We start from the raw sequence: 22,206 nt of genomic DNA on the forward strand, positions 1-22,206 counted from the left end.
CTACTGATCTTAAAGTTCCATCGACCGTAGAGTACTTTATTATGGTTTAAAATATTAAAAAATTTCTTAGCCCAGTTTATTATACCGACACAACAATGACACTATTGATTTTAAAATTGCATCGACCGTAGTATGCTTTATTATGGGTTAAAAAATTAAAAAATTTCTTTGTCTAGTTTATTATAGCGACACAACGATGACACTATTGATTTTAAAATTCCATCGACCGTAGTGTGCTTTATTATAGGTTAAAAAATTAAAAAATTTCTTAGCCTAGTTTATTATACCGATACAATGATGACACTATTGATTTTAAAATTCCATCGACCGTAGTGTGCTTTATTATGGGTTAAAAAATTAAAAAATTTCTTTGTCTAGTTTATTATAGCGACACAACGATGACACTATTGATTTTAAAATTCCATCGACCGTTGTGTGCTTTATTATGGTTGTAAAAATTAAACAATTTCTTAGCCTAGTTTATTATACTGACACAACAATGACACTATTGATTTTAAAATTGCATCGACCGTAGTGTGCTTTGTTTTGGTTTTAAAAATTAAAAAATTTCTTAGGCCAGTTTATTATACCGACACGACGATGACACTACTGATTTTAAAATTCCATCGACCGTAGTGTGCTTTGTTTTGGTTTTAAAAATTAAAAAATTTCTTAGCCCAGTTTATTATACCGACACGACGATGACACTACTGATCTTAAAGTTCCATCGACCGTAGAGTACTTTATTATGGTTTAAAAAATTAAAAAATTTCTTAGCCCAGTTTATTATACCGAGACGACGATAAAAAAGTGTAATTTGAATAAACGTTATATTCAATTTAGAGGTCAAGAATTAATAGACCTAGTAATTCCTAACGAGCAACTTACCTGACAAGGCGTCGTGCCACGTCCAGGGCAACAGCTCCAATCCTGACTGCTGTTGGTCTCCGTTCCGACGTTGTTCGTCCCGATGGTAATCGGTACACCAGGTGGCAGAGGCAGAGTTCCGCTCTCGAAATAATCCCAGTCGCAATCCTCCAGGGACTGCGCGTGGCTGCCACCACGTGGTAACCCGTTGAGGAAAGAGGAACTGGAGCAGCTGCTGTCAGCGTCGTCCTCCTCCCGTCCGGAAGACGAGTCCGAGCTGATGAAGACCAGTCGCCTGTAGTCGACCACCGGCTGATCCTGTCCCTGAATTCCCGTTGGACTGTGCTGTCTACCGCCTCGTCCGATTACGTGCAACGCTTGGAAGCCTTGCAGATCCTCCGTGCAGCAGGTCCTCGCGTGCGATCGTCCTCTCCGTCGTGAACCTTTTCAACGCACCAGTTTGCACATGCTTAGATCTCTTAGAACTATTGAATATTTACTTGTTAAATTAATACAACAGAGTTTCGAGTATGTATTTAATCAATGTAGTTTTACAAAACGAAAATGCTGTTCTTAGCTTGACGGTTTTCTGCTAACTGAGCTTGAGGCTCGGAAAAAAAGAAACGAAAGGGGGTGCAACAAACGAGTGTCCTCAGATAGTACTGACCTTTGCAAGAGAGGGGACTGCACCAATGGATACAAATTTCCATTAAAAATAACCAAAAGCGATTTCTACTGTCGGAAGCTCCCCTTGTTAGGTGAAATAGATGAAAAAAGTTCATATAAAATTAAAATAACTATACAGAAGTTCACGAAATATTAAGTAACTAGGGAACACTTCTATCAATGACAAACAAATTGCATTCGCTGTAAAGCAATCATTTTCATTGCAAGCTGATAGGTTAAATAAGAAAATTTATTATATTAGTATATTATAAGAGGGCAATTTATTGTGTATAGAGTGTCCAAAAAGGTTGGGACCAAAATTATACTACGCGTTACTCAGGACAGTTACAAATAGATGAAAACAGTTCATATGAACTTACGTTCGAAAATACTTTGTTGAAAAAATATAAGGTTTTAAAGATATTTATGATTTATTGTAACGGTTGTAAGAAACGTTCGAAAATTCATTCCTTTGCAAAAATGCAGGTTTCCATTCGTCGAATTAACGACTGTGAAACTCTTTCAAATATTACGTCTGTATTTGGAATCATAGTAAATGCATTTTGAATAGATTTTCAAAGTTGATCTTCTTTTTCTATTCTGCTTTTATAAATCAATTCTTTTGCGTGCGTCCATAAATAAATAAAGCATTTTTGGATATAAGTTTATATGAACTTTTTTCATCTATTTGACTTTACTAACACGTAGTATAGGTTTGGTCCCAAACTTTTTGGACGAACTGTATAGTTTCGATAATATTCCCTTATCGGTGTTATTAATGGCAATTATCGATACTGATTCCGAAGTTATCGTTGTTTATTCGCAGATCCATCGATTCTACTGATTATAATGTCTATTTGCTAAACGTCTCTGATAATTCTGGGATTTGTAACGATTTGCACTCACAATTCCATGAAGTTTCGACACTTAATTCTTAAGCATTCTAGTCTAAACATGAGAACAACGAGAATTTTATAGAAACGTATTTAAGATATTAGTTTGACGCTTTTCGTCGTTATTTATACAGATCTTGCTAAATTATATAAATATTTTATACACAATCGTTTATTTATAAAAAATTTTAACAATATATTATTAAGATTCTAGGCTATAAAAACATAGAAAATAGAAAAGATTGATATCAGACTAGAATGCTCCATTATAGTGCCTGTCTAGATCTGAGATAATTATAAATAAATTATTATATTTTTATATTTTTTTAGAGTTGGTCATCTTTGACATATATAATGCAGCAATATTTTGATAAAGTATAAAAAATTATTAGACTTTGAATTGCGTGAATTTAAAGTAATATTTAAAATGTTTAATACAGAAAAATGTAAATAACATTTCTTTCCATTAATATATTGATCATCGGAGTTTAACAACTACAGCAGTATATTTTTCTTGTATCATTTTAAATATATAACTACTGTAGGCGTCTGTTATTTTGTAGTAAAAGGTCACTTTCTTATTTATGTATACAGTTTATAAAATTTTTATAGATATTTTTATATTTTTATTCCTATATATTAGTTTTTTTACATCTCATCTAATAAATGCCTCAATTCCTAAATATTTATTGTTTAAATTTTTTGTAAAAATTACGCAATTTCTTGTTTTGTATCATTATATTTATAATATATAGAATATCAAGTGTCATTTACTCACTGGTGTATGCGAGCAAATAGGTATAAGAAAAGAATATAAAAAATAATACAAATATTGAAGCATAACAAGATATAAATTATAAAATTATAAAAAATTTTCAAATATACTTAAAACTACATGGAACGATGAAAAATTAAAAATAACATAATTAATATTATCTATTTTTAAAAGTGAGAAGTGCAATGTAATACTAAATTTTTAGTTACGATATTCAACCAAACTTAAAAAACTAAAATTGTAAGGAAAAATTCTTTGAAGGCTAAAAAATCCTTATACTGTTTTTACCATTTAATCCTTTTTGATAGATCCTTTTGCGTTATACAATCAGCATTAAATATGGAACACATAGATGCAATAAATGTCTTCGACGAGTTTTTCATTAAATTAATTAATTCGTTAAAAGTTTGTGTTCATGATCATCTTATCGTTAAGTGCATCAACGTATTGCTAAACAAATATTCCTTGGCGGTAATGATCCTGTTTACCCTTAACCGCTAATGAACCATAAGAGAACTCGACTCGTTAACTATTAAAGTTACGAGACATGATTGAATGACTCGAAAGCTGTTTTTTATATTATTTAAAATAAAAACCAAAGACTGTTTCAAAGATATTTTTTAATTTAAATACTAATCAAAGGATAATGATTACATTAATTCTATGTTTTTAGATCGTCTTACAAGGGAATTCCCATATTTTTAAAATACAAAAAAAACTTAATAATTTAGTGAGATGAAACACGTTTTACAATTTCGCTAAAATCTTTCTATGGCAAAATATTTGTCAGTTCTAAATGTCGAATCATATTGGTGCAGAAAAATATCATTTGTGTAATATATGCGACGAAACAGCTAATGTAAATAGGTGATTAAATATTTATTAAACATTATTCGAATAAAACTTGATTTGCCATTCATAAATAAAATTTTTATTGGAGTACATGTTCGTCATATTTTGAATTTAATAGAATATGCTAATAGAATTTGTACAAAAACCTGTTGCATATTCCTATGTGTTTGTGATTTATATAGATCATTAGTAAATCGTGTATTTGAATTATATTTGTGTATTAATTTCTTTCTTTATTCAATAATAATACGTAACACTCGTTACACAAGGATGCTTATAATTCCACGTAGATTCGAAGTAATTCAAGATAAATACGAATCCATGAACGAAAGTAGGAATATTAATAATGTTAAACAAAAAAATTAAAAATTAAAAAAGACCCGGATTAGTGAAAGGAACCTAAGAAAGTTTCATCGGAATGTTAATTAGAACAATTATTAGTAAGTGGAAACCGATAGCAAAAATTATGCGTTTTCCAATTTGCTTATAATAAATCAAAACAGACTGTGAAATATTGAATTCATAATTAATCGCGTGAATGTTCAGAAATGGACTTTACAAGAACAAAGAGAAATGAAAGCTTTAAAATTTGTTGGTTCTAGACATTTAAAAAAACATCGTCGTATTACTTCATAAAAAATTATGAAATTTAGTAAAAGAAACAGAGAATTAGTGAATTTTAGAAAAGCAAGACCACGGTTTTCTGAAAAGAAAATTTATATTCTTTGCAGTGTACACGTAATGTGAAAAAATATTTCTAATTTAAATCAATGTGAATTTCAACTAGAAATTCATTTTTAAAGATTATTATCCAAACAAATTTTGATCATAATAGTATCTTTCACATTGATATTATAACAACACTCAGTGATAATATAAAAAAAAGAACAACAGAAGAAATACTATTATTAAATATTTGTGGATTCAGGATTTGGAAAATTTGTATTAGACAATTTTCATTTCGAAAATAATGTAAACAGAAAATGTTGACGAAAAAGCAAAAAAATTTGGAATTCTATTAAAATGTAATTCTGAATTTTTGATGCAAGAAATCCCTTTGTTTAAAACATTTTTTCTCTAATTATCATTTCTGCAATGGATATAGTAACGGATAAAATATTTTTATGTCTTGTGATAGTAAGATGTTATAATAATTATGATAGTAATATATCGTGCAGTCTGATAATAATATGTAAAAGTTTCTATAATTAGAAATTTCTATAATGGTATTCCGATTGCATAACATTACGTATTATTTATTTGACTTCGTTTAAGAGTAAATAAGAAACGGTGCTGCAATAAAATGATCATTTTCTTATTAACACTCTCGGTTTCTAAGATTCTAATCAACAAATGACACGTAAACGAAAGTTGGTTTACACGTGAATTTAAAATTTATAAGCATTTTTGACTCTAACATTAACACGATAAGAACGATGCCAGAAGATCATGAATTATTATGCTTGAAATTATATGTATATTCATAGTTTGGAATGCTTCGTATTTTCTGGACCACGCTACTACAATCGAAAGTAAATAGAAATATTCGTATTTAAGTAATTTATTAATAAAATAATTTAATATTATAAGGCTACGCAATGTTTAATTTCATTATGTTTACTCGTTAGTTTCCAGTCGTTTGTTGGACTAGAATGCAAGAATAAATGTTTATTATCTAGCTTTTCGTTTGATTTTACTGCGTTTTGCGTATTTCTCGAAGCATTATGCTCCCGAGGAACATGGTTTTAAGAAGAATGCACTGAAATCTGCCAGGTGGTACGCTCGAGCAATCTGACACGCTCTCGAAAATACTCTACTATAATTCATCGATTTCTCGAATTTCAAAATCAAACTTTATAAATGTATTTTTAAACAATTAAACGTTTGAAGGATGCACACAGTTTTTTATTTGTTCTAATTCTGCGCAACGATTATCTACTTTAAAGTTTTGAGAGCATCTATGCCTGCTTTTCTGTTTTCTTCAAAATATTTCAACTTCGACCATTTTTCACGTATCTGTATAAAATTCATATTTTAAAAATAATCTAGTAAAAAAGAAAATCGAGCGTCCTAACGTTTTTATAAAAAATTAAAAAAAAAAAGAAACTTGTACATAGTAAATTGTCAGAATAAAGTATTGCAAGTTGTTTTCTCAGAGACCAATGAAGATATCGTAAATTTTATTTTTAAATTATATGGTCCAGCGGAGTTAATTTTTTCAATGGCTAGCAAATGCTTTTGGAACGACTTTTAGAAAGAAAAAAGCGAGACCCTAGATTTTTTTTTAATGGAAGGGACTATAAATAGTTTTATTTGGATAATTCTTACCAAATTGAGTAATATTTACTTGAAATGTTTATTTTTATTGTAGACATTAAAGAAGGGTGCGTTGAGACACTGTATTTGAGGAACAATAGCAAACGCTGTGGGCTTCGATTCAGGTAGATTGTACAGTTAAAGGTTGAGTATTAGGGTGACGATAATAAAATTAATACTTATAAATTAGTACCTTAACAGCCTATAACCAACAACGGTAATTTTGGTAAATTGTTTGGGGAAACTACGAAGTACATAGTTATTCTTGGAGTAGGTAATCTTTAAATTACAATTCACCAAAGTTCGTTATTTATCATGAAATAATTTGAAAACTTAAGAATTTTGTTATAATCTCCACCAATATAGAGCACAACATAGCAGCAGTGTATTTGAATCAAAACTTTTTACGAATTATATAAAAACAATTCTTACGAATAATATAAAACAATTAAAATATTCTGTCAGACGGAGCTGGTGCAAATTTTGTCATTGCAATACATCTAATTTTAGTAAAAATACACGAGCTGTTATTTGTTTTCTTTTGCCGGAAACTATTATTATTAAGTATGAAAAATAATATCGAGTATATTACAGAAAAAAGAATAAAGTTAATGGCTATTTGTTACTTTCTTTACATGCATTGTATCGTCCTAAAATCTGGTCCTTTATGATAATGCCATATTTGATTTTATTATAAAATTCAATAATTTCTAGTTTATCTTTCAGTCAAAAAATTTCATAATTTTCCAACACGTACGTATACAATCATTTTCATGAAATCCAAATGTCGTGGAAAAGCTTTGACGTGGCATTCTTTTTGTTTGTTAATACCTACATAGTTTGACATAGCCTATGTTTGTACAATATAAGATAATGTTTTGTTTGCCTTGTCAAAAATAATTATTAGTATTCAGAATCGAGGGCAGCACATCGAATTATATTACGCATTCTAAGTATTGTTTTTTTGCAACAAACTCTGAAACGAGATCAGGGAAGAATGGAAACAAAATTACATATCTCGAATGAAGCTTTAGTTTCTGAACAACCGTAAGTATTTTGATTATTGACATGAGGATTAATTAATAAATAATAAAGAAAATCAACATAAGAAATTGGTTTTTATAATTTGGAGATTCTACCTTATAGCATGAAACAAATGTAATTAATTCAAAATTTTAAATTTTTCTTCGATGAAAATTCGTAAATATTTGAAGTTATTGCTCGAAAATCGCTCTTTAAACAAACACACTATCAAGTAAAATAATAATGTTAATTAATTAATAAATGGTAAAGAAAATCGAGATAGAAGAATTGTTATCTATAATTTGAAGATTCTGAATATTTTCTTGGAACAAAACTCGTAAATATTTGTTACTTTTAGAGTTATTGTTCTAGAATCACTTCGTTAAATGAAAACGCAATCGTAGAAGATAATAAATGATAATTACTTAAGAAATGATAAGGAAAAACGACATGAAAGAATTGTTATTTATAATTTCAAAATTTTGAATATTTTCTTGGAACAAAACTCGTAAATATCTGTTACTTTTGGAGTTATTGTTCTAGAATCACCTCGTTAAATGAAAACGCTATCGCGGAAGATAATAAATGATAATTAATTAATAACTGGTAAAGAAAATCGGTATAGAAGAATTGTTATCTATAATTTCAAGATTTTAAATATTTTCTTCGAACAAAATTCGTAAATATTTGGAGTTATTGCTCGAGAATACCCCCTTAAACGAAAACACTATCAAGGAAAATAATAATGTTGCTTAATTAATGAATGGTAAAGAAAATCGGTATAGAAGAATTATTATTTATAATTTGAAGATTCTGAATATTTTCTTCGAACAAAATTCGTAAATATTTGGAGTTATTCTTCTAGAATCCCCCCCTTAAACGAAAACACTATCAAGGAAGATAATAATGTTTATTAATTACTAAATGGTAAAGAAAATCGTTATAGAAGAATTGTTATCTATAATTCGAAGATTTTGAATATTTTCTTGGAACAAAATTCGTAAATATCTATTACATTTGTAGTTATTGTTCTAGAATCTCCCCCTTAAACGAAAACACTATCAAGGAAAATAATAATGTTTATTAATTAATAAATGGTAGAGAAAATCGAGATAGAGGAATTGTTATCTATAATTTGGAGATTCTGAATATTTTCTTCGAACAAAATTCGTAAATATTTGTTACTTTTGGAGTTATTGTTCTAGAATCCCCCCCTTAAACGAAAACACTATCGAGGAAAATAATAAATGATAATTACTTAAGAAATGATAAGGAAAAACGACATGAAAGAATTGTTATTTATAATTTCAAAATTTTGAATATTTTCTTGGAACAAAACTCGTAAATATCTGTTACTTTTGGAGTTATTGTTCTAGAATCACCTCGTTAAATGAAAACGCTATCGCGGAAGATAATAAATGATAATTAATTAATAACTGGTAAAGAAAATCGGTATAGAAGAATTGTTATCTATAATTTCAAGATTTTAAATATTTTCTTCGAACAAAATTCGTAAATATTTGGAGTTATTGCTCGAGAATACCCCCTTAAACGAAAACACTATCAAGGAAAATAATAATGTTGCTTAATTAATGAATGGTAAAGAAAATCGGTATAGAAGAATTATTATTTATAATTTGAAGATTCTGAATATTTTCTTCGAACAAAATTCGTAAATATTTGGAGTTATTCTTCTAGAATCCCTCCCTTAAACGAAAACACTATCAAGGAAGATAATAATGTTTATTAATTACTAAATGGTAAAGAAAATCGGTATAGAAGAATTGTTATCTATAATTTGAAGATTTTGAATATTTTCTTGGAACAAAATTCGTAAATATCTATTACTTTTGTAGTTATTGTTCTAGAATCGCCCCCTTAAACGAAAACACTATCAAGGAAAATAATAATGTTGCTTAATTAATGAATGATAAAGAAAATCGAGATAGAGGAATTGTTATCTATAATTTGAGGATTCTGAATATTTTCTTCGAACAAAATTCGTAAATATTTGGAGTTATTCTTCTAGAATCCCCCCCTTAAACGAAAACACTATCAAGGAAGATAATAATGTTTATTAATTACTAAATGGTAAAGAAAATCGTTATAGAAGAATTGTTATCTATAATTCGAAGATTTTGAATATTTTCTTGGAACAAAATTCGTAAATATCTATTACATTTGTAGTTATTGTTCTAGAATCTCCCCCTTAAACGAAAACACTATCAAGGAAAATAATAATGTTTATTAATTAATAAATGGTAGAGAAAATCGAGATAGAGGAATTGTTATCTATAATTTGAAGATTCTGAATATTTTCTTCGAACAAAATTCGTAAATATTTGTTACTTTTGGAGTTATTGTTCTAGAATCCCCCCTTAAACGAAAACACTATCGAGGAAAATAATAAATGATAATTACTTAAGAAATGATAAGGAAAATCGACATGAAAGAATTATTATTTATAATTTCAAAATTTTGAATATTTTTTTGGAACAAAATTCGTAAATATCTGTTACTTTTGGAGTTATTGTTCTAGAATCACCCCCTTAAATGAAAACGCTATCAAGGAAGATAATAAATGATACAGAAAATCGACATAGAAGAATTGTTATCTATAATTTGAAGATTTTGAATATTTTCTTGGAACAAAATTTGTAAATATCTGTTACTTTTGTAGTTATTATTCTAGAATCACCCCTTCAAACGAAAACACTATCAAGGAAAATAATAATGTTTATTAATTAATAAATGGTAGATAAAATCGAGATAGAGGAATTGTTATCTATAATTTGAAGATTCTGAATATTTTCTTCGAACAAAATTCGTAAATATTTGTTACTTTTGGAGTTATTGTTCTAGAATCCCCCCCTTAAACGAAAACACTATCGAGGAAAATAATAAATGATAATTACTTAAGAAATGATAAGGAAAATCGACATGAAAGAATTATTATTTATAATTTCAAAATTTTGAATATTTTTTTGGAACAAAATTCGTAAATATCTGTTACTTTTGGAGTTATTGTTCTAGAATCACCCCCTTAAATGAAATCGCTATCGAGGAAGATAATAAATGATACAGAAAATCGACATAGAAGAATTGTTATCTATAATTTGAAGATTTTGAATATTTTCTTGGAACAAAATTCGTAAATATCTGTTACTTTTGGAGTTATTGTTCTAGAATCCCCCCCTTAAATGAAAACGCTATCAAGAAAAATAATAATGTTTCTTAATTAATAAATGGTAAAGTAAATCGGTATAAAAGAATTGTTATCTATAATTTGAAGATTTTGAATATTTTCTTCGAACAAAATTCGTAAATATTTGTTACTTTTGGAGTTATTGCACGAGAATTGCCCCTTAAACGGAAACAGTATCAAGGAAAGCGCGTTTACCGGAGTTGGTGTCACGGATTGTGAAACTATCACTACATTTCCCATCGGTGGACATGTAAATGACCGTTTAAGGTGTTCGGGCGCGAATCATGAGCACCCGAGCTAAATTTAGTATTGCACGGGTCACTGATCGTCGATCGTGTCCGTACGTACCGAAAAGTAGCTTTGAATTTGGATCATAGATCATTCGATTGACAGAATATTCTTGGCGTCGAAGCCACCGGAGTAATTAGACGACTTTAGATTTTCTTCTAGCGATTAATTTCTTTTCAGACTAGTCGTAATAACACAATCGAGATAGCCTACTTTTGAAACGTAAATGCTAGGCACTCGAGTTATCATTTCTGCACGCGCGTTTATATGTTACAATTAATTTTCTCTATCTCCGCGTTCTATCGCTTTCCACTCCAAAAATCGCCGCTTAAACCGTCGAAAAAGACGAGTCAGCGCTGAAACTGCCTGTAACGTCTGCACGCTCGACTATTTGTTCTATTTACTATACTGGAATTTTGTAAATCTCGAAATAGTTTCCACTGTAAACAAACCTCCATTTTCAGGGTTTAGATTACTTTTTTTCTAGGAAGTATGGAAAAATCGTAATAATCTAAAATAGAATTACTTTTATTAGCCAAGATCTGGGAATATTATTTTCTATTACACATCAAAAAACAAAGCTCCTCCATTCTTCAGATTTAGAATATTAGAAAAACCCATTTGGGGAAGACAATTTCTTTTCTAAAAAATATTAAAAAATCGTATTAACCTAAAATAGAATTACTTTTATTAACCAAGATCTGAGAATATTATTTTCTATTACACATCAAAAAACAAAGCTCCTCTATTCTTCAGATTTAGAAAATTAGAAAAACCCATCTGGGGAAGACAATTTCTTTTCTAAAAAATATTAAAAAATCGTAATAACCTGAACTAGAATTATTTTTATTAACCAAGATCTGAGAATATTATTTTCTATTACACATCAAAAGACAAAGCTCCTCCATTCTTTAGATTTAGAAAATTAGAAAACCCCATCTGGGGAAGATAATTTCTTTTCTAGAAAATATTATAAAATCGTAATAGAATTATTTTTATTAACCAAGATCTGAGAATATTATTTTCTATTACACATCAAGAAACAAAGCTCCTCTATTCTTCAGATTTAGAAAATTAGAAAAACCCATCTGGGGAAGATAATTTCTTTTCTAAAAAATATTAATAAATCGTAATAGAATTACTTTTATTAACCAAGATCTGGGAATATTATTTTCTATTACACATCAAAAAACAAAGCTCCTCCATTATTCAGATTTAGAAAATTAGAAAAACCCCTCTGGGAAAGACAATTTCTTTTCTAAAAAATATTAAAAAATCATAATAACCTAAAATAGAATTATTTTTTACATTACAGATAAAAAAAAGTCAAATAAATAATCCGTAAGCTTTATTTCTAATATGATTGTCAAAAAAAGAAAATTACAGTGCACTTTATTTGTGTCTCGACTTCGTGTCTTGTCACGTGACGTTTGACTGAATTTCAATAATTGTTCTGCCGCTAAAGCCTCTTTCCGACTATTCTCTAAATAGGACACTAGGTACTCAGTGGGTTAACGTGCATTTAAGCAGATGGTACTCGAAACGATTTTCTCTGGGGACACCGTAAAGCACGCGAAATATCAAATTCAGGGTAAACGGAACACGACACCTGGCAAAGCGACCACGGAGGACACAAAATTCGACACTGCGCGCGATCTTTGGATCCTCTAGTCGATGAAAATTCACGAACCTTCGGGAAAATGGTACTCCTCGATGCGTACGGTGCCGGCGAACGGAAAAACCGGGGAACAGCGTCGCTGTTTACAATTTTCCGAAGCACTGTTTCTCGGTTGAGAGGCTCGTCGACGGGGAAACTAGTCGCTGCTTATCGTCCAAGTTCACGAGCTTTATCACAGACCGAAACCTCGAAACGATACACGGTAGCACCGCGACTGAATTACTTTCGACTTTGCTTTCGTCATCCTGGCGAGGTAAACGACACTGTCAAAGGGAACACTGGCAATTCGCGTGGGCTACCGCCGTTAAACTGAGAGCGTCTGTGCCGTGAGGCACACCTGAATCCTACAGCATCGGTCACTACCTTACTACGGCAGAACAGCGTCTATAGTGGCGTCGGTATAATGCATTATGACGTGTACACCGGGTGGCGCGAACGAAATACTCGACGATTCCGGTCTACCGTGACGTTGAAGCAACGATAACAATAGTCGCGTGTGGCATTCGCGATTAATGCGTGGCGCTTTTATCGCGACCGCCTTGACATGAACGACGAAATTTTATTTCGATTCGCAGTTGGAACTGGAATTCTATTCGAGTACTTGAAATTGAAACCAAGAGAAAAGTTATTTTTTCAAATTTGATTATCCAAGTAGCTTGAATATTTGATCGAATTTGAGAATATTCTGTTCGAATGTTTGGTCACGATTGTTTCCACAGAATGTGAAAATTACTATAATGTAATAAAATATAAACTATGAGAGTTCTACTATTTTTTTTCTTTTTGTACGACTGTATTCCAAAATCATTTTAAACTCGAAAAATTTGAAAATTTTACAACCTTTTTTTACTTTTACTAACTTGCTAGCGAGAAAACTCAAATATCAAAACACCCTAAGTTATTTTAATGAATTGATATCTTTTTCTTATTTTTAGAATTATCATGATTATTCTTCAATTTATCTAAGCTTATCCAAATCTTATCCAAGTGAATTTTATTATCCAAATGTAATGCTATAATTAAATATGAATACATAATCAAGTTTTCTTGAATAATCAAGATTGTTTGAATCAAATCAAGTACTTGATTGTTTAATTAAGTTTGTTTGAATAATCAAGTTTACTTGAATAATTAAGATTGTTTACATCAAATCAACCATTTAATTGTTTTATTAAGTTTGTTTCAATAATCAAGTTCCTTTGAATAAAACTTGATTATTAAAACAAACTTAATTAAGCACCAAATATTTGATTTGATTTAAACAATCTTGATTATTCAAGAGAACTTGAATGCTTACTTAATTATAGTCTTATATTTGAATAATAAAGTTTGCTTGGAAATTTAAAAAGAAATATCTGTTCGTTTAAATTAATTAGGGTGGTTTGATATTCGAGTAGTTTCCTCGTTGGAAAATTAATAAAAGTTAAAGAATGATTTAAAATTTCTTCGAATTTAGAATAAGACGATTTTGGAACAAAGATAATAAGTATAATTCTCATAATTAACATATAAGTTTTTACCTTCTTACATTATACTTATTCTCACATTTTGTGAATTTTCTCAAGTTTGATCAAACATTCAAGCTACTTGAATAATGAAATACTTGACTCGATTTGAAAAAATGAATTTTCTCTTGGTTTCAATTTTAAGTACTCGAACAGCTCTAGTATTTAATAAGAATAACAAAATACTACTTTAATGTATACAAATACGTTATTACCAAGTTGAAATAATCGAGCGTGTAATCGTTGTAAATAAATGCAACGATAGAAATAATCGTTACGAACTTTGTATTAAACAGATACGATAGAAATTTTGTCGTTAACTTTGAATACGATATTCGCACAACTTTAATAAAAGACGTGTACTATTTATGGCACGAACGATTCAATCGTTTGCACAATGTCTGACGCATGTCGATACTTAAATAAACTATTTTTAATGTGATCGATGCCGTGTATATTTATATAACAATGTATCGCGCGCCAAATAATGACGTACAAATAAATTTAAATTCGAGTTACACAAAAAGTAACTTAAAATATATTACCAACATAAAAGTAATTCTAGTGCTACTTAATATTTCATTAGAACATATTATTTGAATCTTCCATAGATTTCTGCTCGTTCCATATATGTAATAATACATTAAAATCCGATTAAGTTTGGAACGCAGCCAAGATATCGTTTTTGAAAAAATTATAATAAAATTATAATTTCCTTGACTTTGAATAATTTTAAATATTATCAATATTTTACTTGAAATGAATTATCGTGCTAGATCAATGAAATTCGTATCACTTAAACAGTATGTTAATAATTATTGTTACATTCAATAAAAACGTAATTAAAACTGCATATCAATTTTAAAACAGACTGAATTATTTAAAAATATATCTACCACGGGCAATTATCGTGAATTATACAAAACGAATTAATGTGATTCAGTAAAACCTAGATAATTTTTCCAGTATTTTAATCATACAAGTATTTCAACATTTTGAAATATTTTTTCGAAAAAATTGTAGATGGAATTAAACATGCTGACTAAATTATTTGAAACAATCATCCGGATCGAATAACGATATTAACATTAAACATTAAAACGAATATGTTTATATGAATAAAATTCAGATAATTTTAACAGTAGTTGAAATTGAACAAACCTTTAAAAAAATAATTCGAAACGAACGACGATATTATTGATGTCTAACCTTGAAGTATTTATAAAGAATAAAAAATAAATTTCATTTCAAGCTCTGGAAGTATAATTGTAACGTGTGTATTTTTGTTAGAGGAAGTAAATTCAAACGAATTGACGATATTATCAATGTCTATATAATCAATATCTATAATTGACAATTATAGTATATTTATTTGCACCAAAGAAATTAAATCGATAGATACGTGAAGAAATATATAATTCAATTCAAATAGGTGTTTATTTATCCTCTCATAGAAAATTACGATTTTCAAAAATTTTATTAGAAATTACAAATGGGCCATTTTGGTTGTTTTGGTAGCTCTAGTGTTAAGAAGGTCGAAAAATAAATTTTATTTCAAGCCTTGTAAGTGTAATCGTAACGTGTTTATTTATCCTCTCATAGAAAATTACGATTTTCAAAAATTTTATTAGAAATTACGAATGGGCCATTTTGGTTGTTTTGGTAGCTCTAGTGTTAAGAAGGTCGAAAAATAAATTTTATTTCAAGCCTTGTAAGTGTAATTGTAACGTGTTTATTTATCCTCTCATAGAAAATTACGATTTTCGAAAATTTTATTAGAAATTAGGAATGGGCCATTTTGGTTGTTTTGATAATTCTAGTGTTAAGAAGGTCGAAAAATAAATTTTATTTCAAGCCCTGTAAGTGTAATCGTAACGTGTTTATTTATCCTCTCATAGAAAATTACGATTTTCGAGAATTTTATTAGAAATTACGAATGGACCATTTTGGTTGTTTGGTAGTGTTAAGAAGGCCGAAAAATAAATTTAATTTCAAGCCTTGTAAGTGTAATTGTAACGTGTTTATTTATCCTTTCATAGAAAATTACGATTTTCGAGAATTTTATTAGAAATTACGAATGAGCCATTTTGGTTGTTTGGTAGTGTTAAGAAGGCCGAAAAATAAATTTAATTTCAAGCCTTATAAGTGTAATTGTAACGTGTTTATTTATCCTCTCATAGAAAATTACGATTTTCGAGAATTTTATTAGAAATTACGAATGGGCCATTTTGGTTGTTTGGTAGTGTTAAGAAGGTCGAAAAATAAATTTTATTTCAAGCCTTGTAAGTGTAATTGTAACGTGTTTATTTATCCTCTCATAGAAAATTACGATTTTTGAGAATTTTATTAGAAATTACGAATAGGCCATTTTGGTTGTTTGGTAGTGTTAAGAAGGTCGAAAAATAAATTTAATTTCAAGCCTTGTATGTGTAATTGTAACGTGTTTATTTATCCTCTCATAGAAAATTACGATTTTCGAAAATTTTATTAGAAATTAGGAATGGGCCATTTTGGTTGTTTTGATAATTCTAGTGTTAAGAAGGTCGAAAAATAAATTTTATTTCAAGCCCTGTAAGTGTAATCGTAACGTGTTTATTTATCCTCTCATAGAAAATTACGATTTTCGAGAATTTTATTAGAAATTACGAATGGACCATTTTGGTTGTTTGGTAGTGTTAAGAAGGCCGAAAAATAAATTTAATTTCAAGCCTTGTAAGTGTAATTGTAACGTGTTTATTTATCCTTTCATAGAAAATTACGATTTTCGAGAATTTTATTAGAAATTACGAATGGGCCATTTTGGTTGTTTGGTAGTGTTAAGAAGGCCGAAAAATAAATTTAATTTCAAGCCTTATAAGTGTAATTGTAACGTGTTGATTTATCCTCTCATAGAAAATTACGATTTTCGAGAATTTTATTAGAAATTACGAATGGGCCATTTTGGTTGTTTGGTAGTGTTAAGAAGGTCGAAAAATAAATTTTATTTCAAGCCTTGTAAGTGTAATCGTAACGTGTATAAGTGTTGCAGAGGAAGTCAAATGTTTAAACTGACACGAGGGCAACTGGAAACCGTAGAAGCAACGACTTCGAGGACTTCGCGACACCTTGTATAAGCGTCGCAGGTGAGCGGACTATAGAGCGAAACAGAGAACGTTGTTATACTATTATTTCTATGCTGTTTCCCTGGGGCCCGCTTCGCTTCGTCTCACCTGCTCGCTACGCCTGCTCCAACCACATACATACACTACGGAACAAAAATTTGCGTCTGCCGCACGAAAGGAAACAATCGAGACACCGGGTTTCCTCTCGTTTCTCGTGCCCGACAGAATCATTATCCCATAGAGCAGCTAATTAGATTAGATTAGGTCAAAACTGTATAGTATCACTTTCACATTTTAAAATGTCCGCCTGCTTTGGCAACAAACAAAATCAGTCTTTCGATCTATACGCGTAAACATTAAAGTCGTAACCATACTTCTGGGAGAACTGTGGTGAAATTCAACAAATTAATATGAGACTTCGAACAGAATTTTATAGACAGTGCTATGAATAATAGAGTGTTCACGCGATTACTAGCTACCGATATTTTTCGAAAGTTATTATGATTAAAGAAAAATGAGAGAGGACCAAGTTTTACACTTTTTGCACGACGAATTGGACAGTGTTTACTAATTTTGCATTTTTACATTATTTTGCAAGAAATGACCTTTGATTTTTTTTAAATAGAATTTTATATATTTTTTTTATGTCGTATGAAAGTATGTGTCAAGACGAATTCGATCGTAAATATTGTTCACTTATACAGGGTGTTCACGCTAATACTAGCTGGAGATGTTTTTGGAAGACTATTATGATTAGAAAAAAATGAGAAAGGAAAAAGTTTTATAGTTTTTTATGATCAATAGTACAGTCTACATCAGTTTCTGTTATATTGTTTTTTTATGCCATGTGAAAGCGATAATCCACCACCACATAATTGTAGAATTGTCGATCGACGATCTAAACAATAAGTTTTCTCTCCAGAGAAATTTCTAAATGCTTGTAATTTTTAATTTCTCCGTTTCGTTAATTAAACTGTTACTATACAGGGGGTTCGGTCATTTCTGGGAAAAATTTAAATGATAGATTCTAGAGACCAAAATAAGACGAAAATCAAGAATACCAATTTGTTGATTGAGGCTTTGTTAAAAAGTTATTAATATTTACAGTTCCATATCGACCGGAAAATTTTTCGGGGAAATGAAAAAACTTCAAATCATTCTGAAAAAATTATTCTTGGTTGGGGGAGTTAATTATAATCATTTATGGTGAATACACATACACCAAAAATCCTACGCACTTTCGAGAAAAAAAATTTGAGTATGTGGACAAGTTTTTCGACAAAATTAAAAAATTTCAAATCATTCTAGAAAAATTATTTTCGGCGGTGGGAGTCAATTACAATCATTTTTGGTCAATACACATACCCTCGAAATCCTACGTACTTTCGAGAAAAAAATTCTTTACAGAAAATCTAATTTCTGACCAGAAATGACTGCCCGAATTTTCATGCGAATCTTTAAAACGTCATAACTTCTAAACGGATTGGACGATTTTAATGTTTAAAAAAGCAAACTACGCGTCTTTTGGTGAAGAATATGTACAAATCGCAAAAATATCTTAAAAGTTGGTCCTTGGCCCCACAAAATGAGAAAAACCCCATAAAAATGGTCCAATTTTTAAACAGTCATAATTCCTACAATAGTGAATATATTTCAATAAAACTTTTTTCTGAACTAGAGCTCATGGGTACCTACAAAAAAGTATTAGACAACTTTTCTGTAGGGGGTTAAACAAAATTACTAAAAATGAAAAAGGAAGTTTTAAGAAAAATCGACAATGGGGGTAGGTGCTGAAATTTTTCGGCGAAATTGAAAAGTTCCAAATCATTCTGGAAAAATTATTTTCGATTGCAGGGGTCAATTACAATTATTTTTGGTCAATAGTCATACTCCCGAAATCCTATGCACTTTCGAGAAAAAAATTCGTGAAGGTGGATAAATTTGATTAATAATTTTTAACAATAATTCTGTCAATAACTTTTTAATAAAGCCTCAATCAACAAATTGGTGTTCTTAATTTTCGTCTTATTTTGGCCTCTAGAATCTCTCATTAAATTTTTTCCCAAGGGTGGCCGAACACCCTGTATATAAACCTTAAACTTTAAAATGGAGCAAGAAAAATATACTTCTGCAGTCGATGATTAATACATCAAAAGAAAGAAACATTCAAAATTATTTACAAATGTTTTCTCTCTTCCCCTTAAATTCTAAAGCATCTGCCCCCTTTGCAAAATTCTGAACTAAAGGATGAATCGTAACGTAACACGAAGAAAATAATGTGACTCACAGTGTCGAATGAATTCGCGACACGGTTCTTTTGGTTACGTTACTTTTTCTTGAGGAGTCCAACGAAAGATTCTAGGTTTCGGGGTTCCCCGTTGCGTCGCTTCTGCGCGATTTTTATTTCGATCTCCGATGAGACACGTCCCCCATCCACAGAAAGTAAAGAACAACGGCGAACGCGGCGTAGAAGAGCAAAAAATACATGGACACGAAGACCGTAGTTAATAGTTGGCATATTCTTCTCACGTCCATGGTTGCAGGATGCTCGCCCCTTTTCCCCCTCGTAGGATGGATATCTCACACCGTGAAATCTGTGATTTGCATTCGACTCGGCTTCGTAGTCACGCTTGTATCATGCGAAATCGCGAGATAACGTTGGACACACGAAAACAATGGTGGAAAATTGTACCGATTCTACTACGCGCTATCAAACGCTACTTCCGTGTTTCGTTCATCAGACTTCTGATATTTATGCGTTTATGGAAAATTTTAATTCTCAAGAAACCATACAATGCACTTAATATGCAAAAATATACGAATTATTATATTTAGGGGTTGAGACAACTCTCTACAAAGCTCCCACTTCATTAATTCTATTAATAAAAATATGAATTTAAATAAAGATCTGCAGACTATTGATTAAAGCACTATCCTATGATGATTTCTCAAATTTAAATGTCGTCTATATAAAGATTCTACGGTCAAAATTTTATTATGAGAACAATCCACGGTTTAATTGCTGTTCGTAAAATAGTTTCACAGTTTATTCGACGATTCGTTTCTCCATTGTCGAACGTGACTTGTTCCAGATCTCGCGGCACACACTTGTGTACTTTTCACGCGTTTACCGACACGAGACTTTTCATAACACTTTTCTTATCAGAGATTTCGTGTTTGAACTCCGATACGGATACTACGTTCACGAGGCTGATAATATTATTCTGTCGTCTATGGATTTCATGAGGCATACTGACTGGTTTCACACCAGACGGTACGCCAAAGGCTTCGGTAATCGATGAGCTTATCGTCGTCGAGAACCGTATGGCGATGTTGGTTGACGTTTCAGTATTTTTAGTTGCTTAGGAATAAATTTCTGTGAAGTCCATTACCGTTGAATCTAGAATCTCCTTTTAAATTGTGGGACAGTTTGATTATTTTGTTCTCTTTTTGATATGAAACCTTCGTATGGTTTGAACAAACTTTCATTTTGTTCAACAACATACAAATTCTATTATGTATTATTATGGAATTTAGAATCCTCTTCTAAATTGTGGAACAGTTTGACTATTATTCTCTGTTCGATATGAAACAAAACTTTCATTTTGTTCAACAACATAAAACAACATACAAATCCTATAATCTATTATTATGGAATCTAGAGTCTACTTCTAAATTGTGGGACAGTTTGACTCTGTTTCTCTATTCGATATGAAATCTTCGTGTGATTTGAACAAACTTTCATTTTATTATTCTGTGACTGACGAACGTTTTCGACCTTCACAAATTCTATAAAAGAATCTAATTAAGTGAAAGTATAATGTATAACAAATAGGAGAAGAAATTGACAAAAATGTGAACTAAATTGTATTGTAAAGAAATAATAATTGACTTACATCTATAATTCATGGTATGATAAAAGAATAGAATTAAGTATTTAGTTATATTTATTCATCAGGGAAAAGAAACCAGTTTGGTTATTAGCACAGCATTGTCAACGTACAAACAATTTTAGACGAAGACTAATAAACATCTTTATTCGAACGAAACGCGTGGAAATGAACTCGTTTTTAGAAACATGGAAACTCGGTTATTGAATACTGGAAATTTTACATACAGTTATTTCCAGTTTCTTAAAAACACTATGTTGAGTATTTTATAAATTTCCAAATCAATATTTAGGATCTGGATTGGTATGTTATTTTTTGTTTGCAATATTAACGTTTAATTGTATATTTAAGCTCTTAAAAAACAATTTTATTGTGCATTTTATAGATTTCCAAATCAATATTTAGGAACTGTATTTGATTTGTTAATTATTATTATACAACAACGAGTCTGACTATTTTTTGTTTGCAATATTAACGTTTAATTGTATATTTAAGCTCTTAAGAAACAATTTTATTGTGTATTTTTATAAATTTCCAAATCAATATTTAGGATCTGTAATTGGTATGTTATTTTTTGTTTGCAATATTAACGTTTTATTTTAGTAGAAGATCGGCAATAGAAAAAAGATATTGAATATTTCATAACATTCTGTTTATAAAAAATGTTTATTTAATATGACTTCATCGTGCACTTGTATATACTTGTATTTTAGTTTTTAAACCATTTACATCTATGGAAAGTGCATTGTAGGCAATATTTAAAAAATTCCATTTAAAAAATTGAAGGTCACCTTCATTTCTCGAAAAATAATGTAAATGTGCAAAATTAATATACACTGTCCTATTGGTCATAAGAAACTGTAATACCCTTTTCTCTTTCATATTTTTCTAATTAAAATAGTTTTCAAAAAAATTGCTGGCTAGTAATAGCGTGGATACTCTATACAGGGTGTTCGGCCACCCCTGGCAAAAATTTTAATGGGGGATTCTAGAGGCCAAAATGAGACGAAAATCAAGAATACCAATTTGTTGATGGAGGCTTTGTTAAAAAGTTATTAACGTTTAAATTTCTGCCCGTACTGAATTTTTTTCTCGAAAATGCGCAGGATTGCGGGGGTATGTCTATTCACCAAAAATGATTGTAATT

At 30.0% G+C, this 22,206-nt stretch overlaps 1 protein-coding gene across 4 annotated transcripts in view; it reads right to left on the reverse strand.

Moving 5' to 3' along the window:
- Positions 1–22,206, reverse strand: part of LOC143347724 (uncharacterized) — a 137,401-nt gene that overhangs the window by 67,647 nt on the left and 47,548 nt on the right. For all 4 annotated transcript variants that reach the window (XM_076777178.1, XM_076777177.1, XM_076777175.1 and 1 more), the window contains exon 9: positions 889–1,310. In XM_076777178.1, the coding sequence (XP_076633293.1) occupies positions 889–1,310 (422 nt within the window). The remainder of the gene's footprint in view (positions 1–888; positions 1,311–22,206) is intronic.

The sequence above is a fragment of the Colletes latitarsis genome, chromosome 11 (genome assembly GCF_051014445.1).
Source record: "Colletes latitarsis isolate SP2378_abdomen chromosome 11, iyColLati1, whole genome shotgun sequence".
Classification (NCBI taxonomy): Eukaryota; Metazoa; Arthropoda; class Insecta; order Hymenoptera; family Colletidae; genus Colletes; species Colletes latitarsis.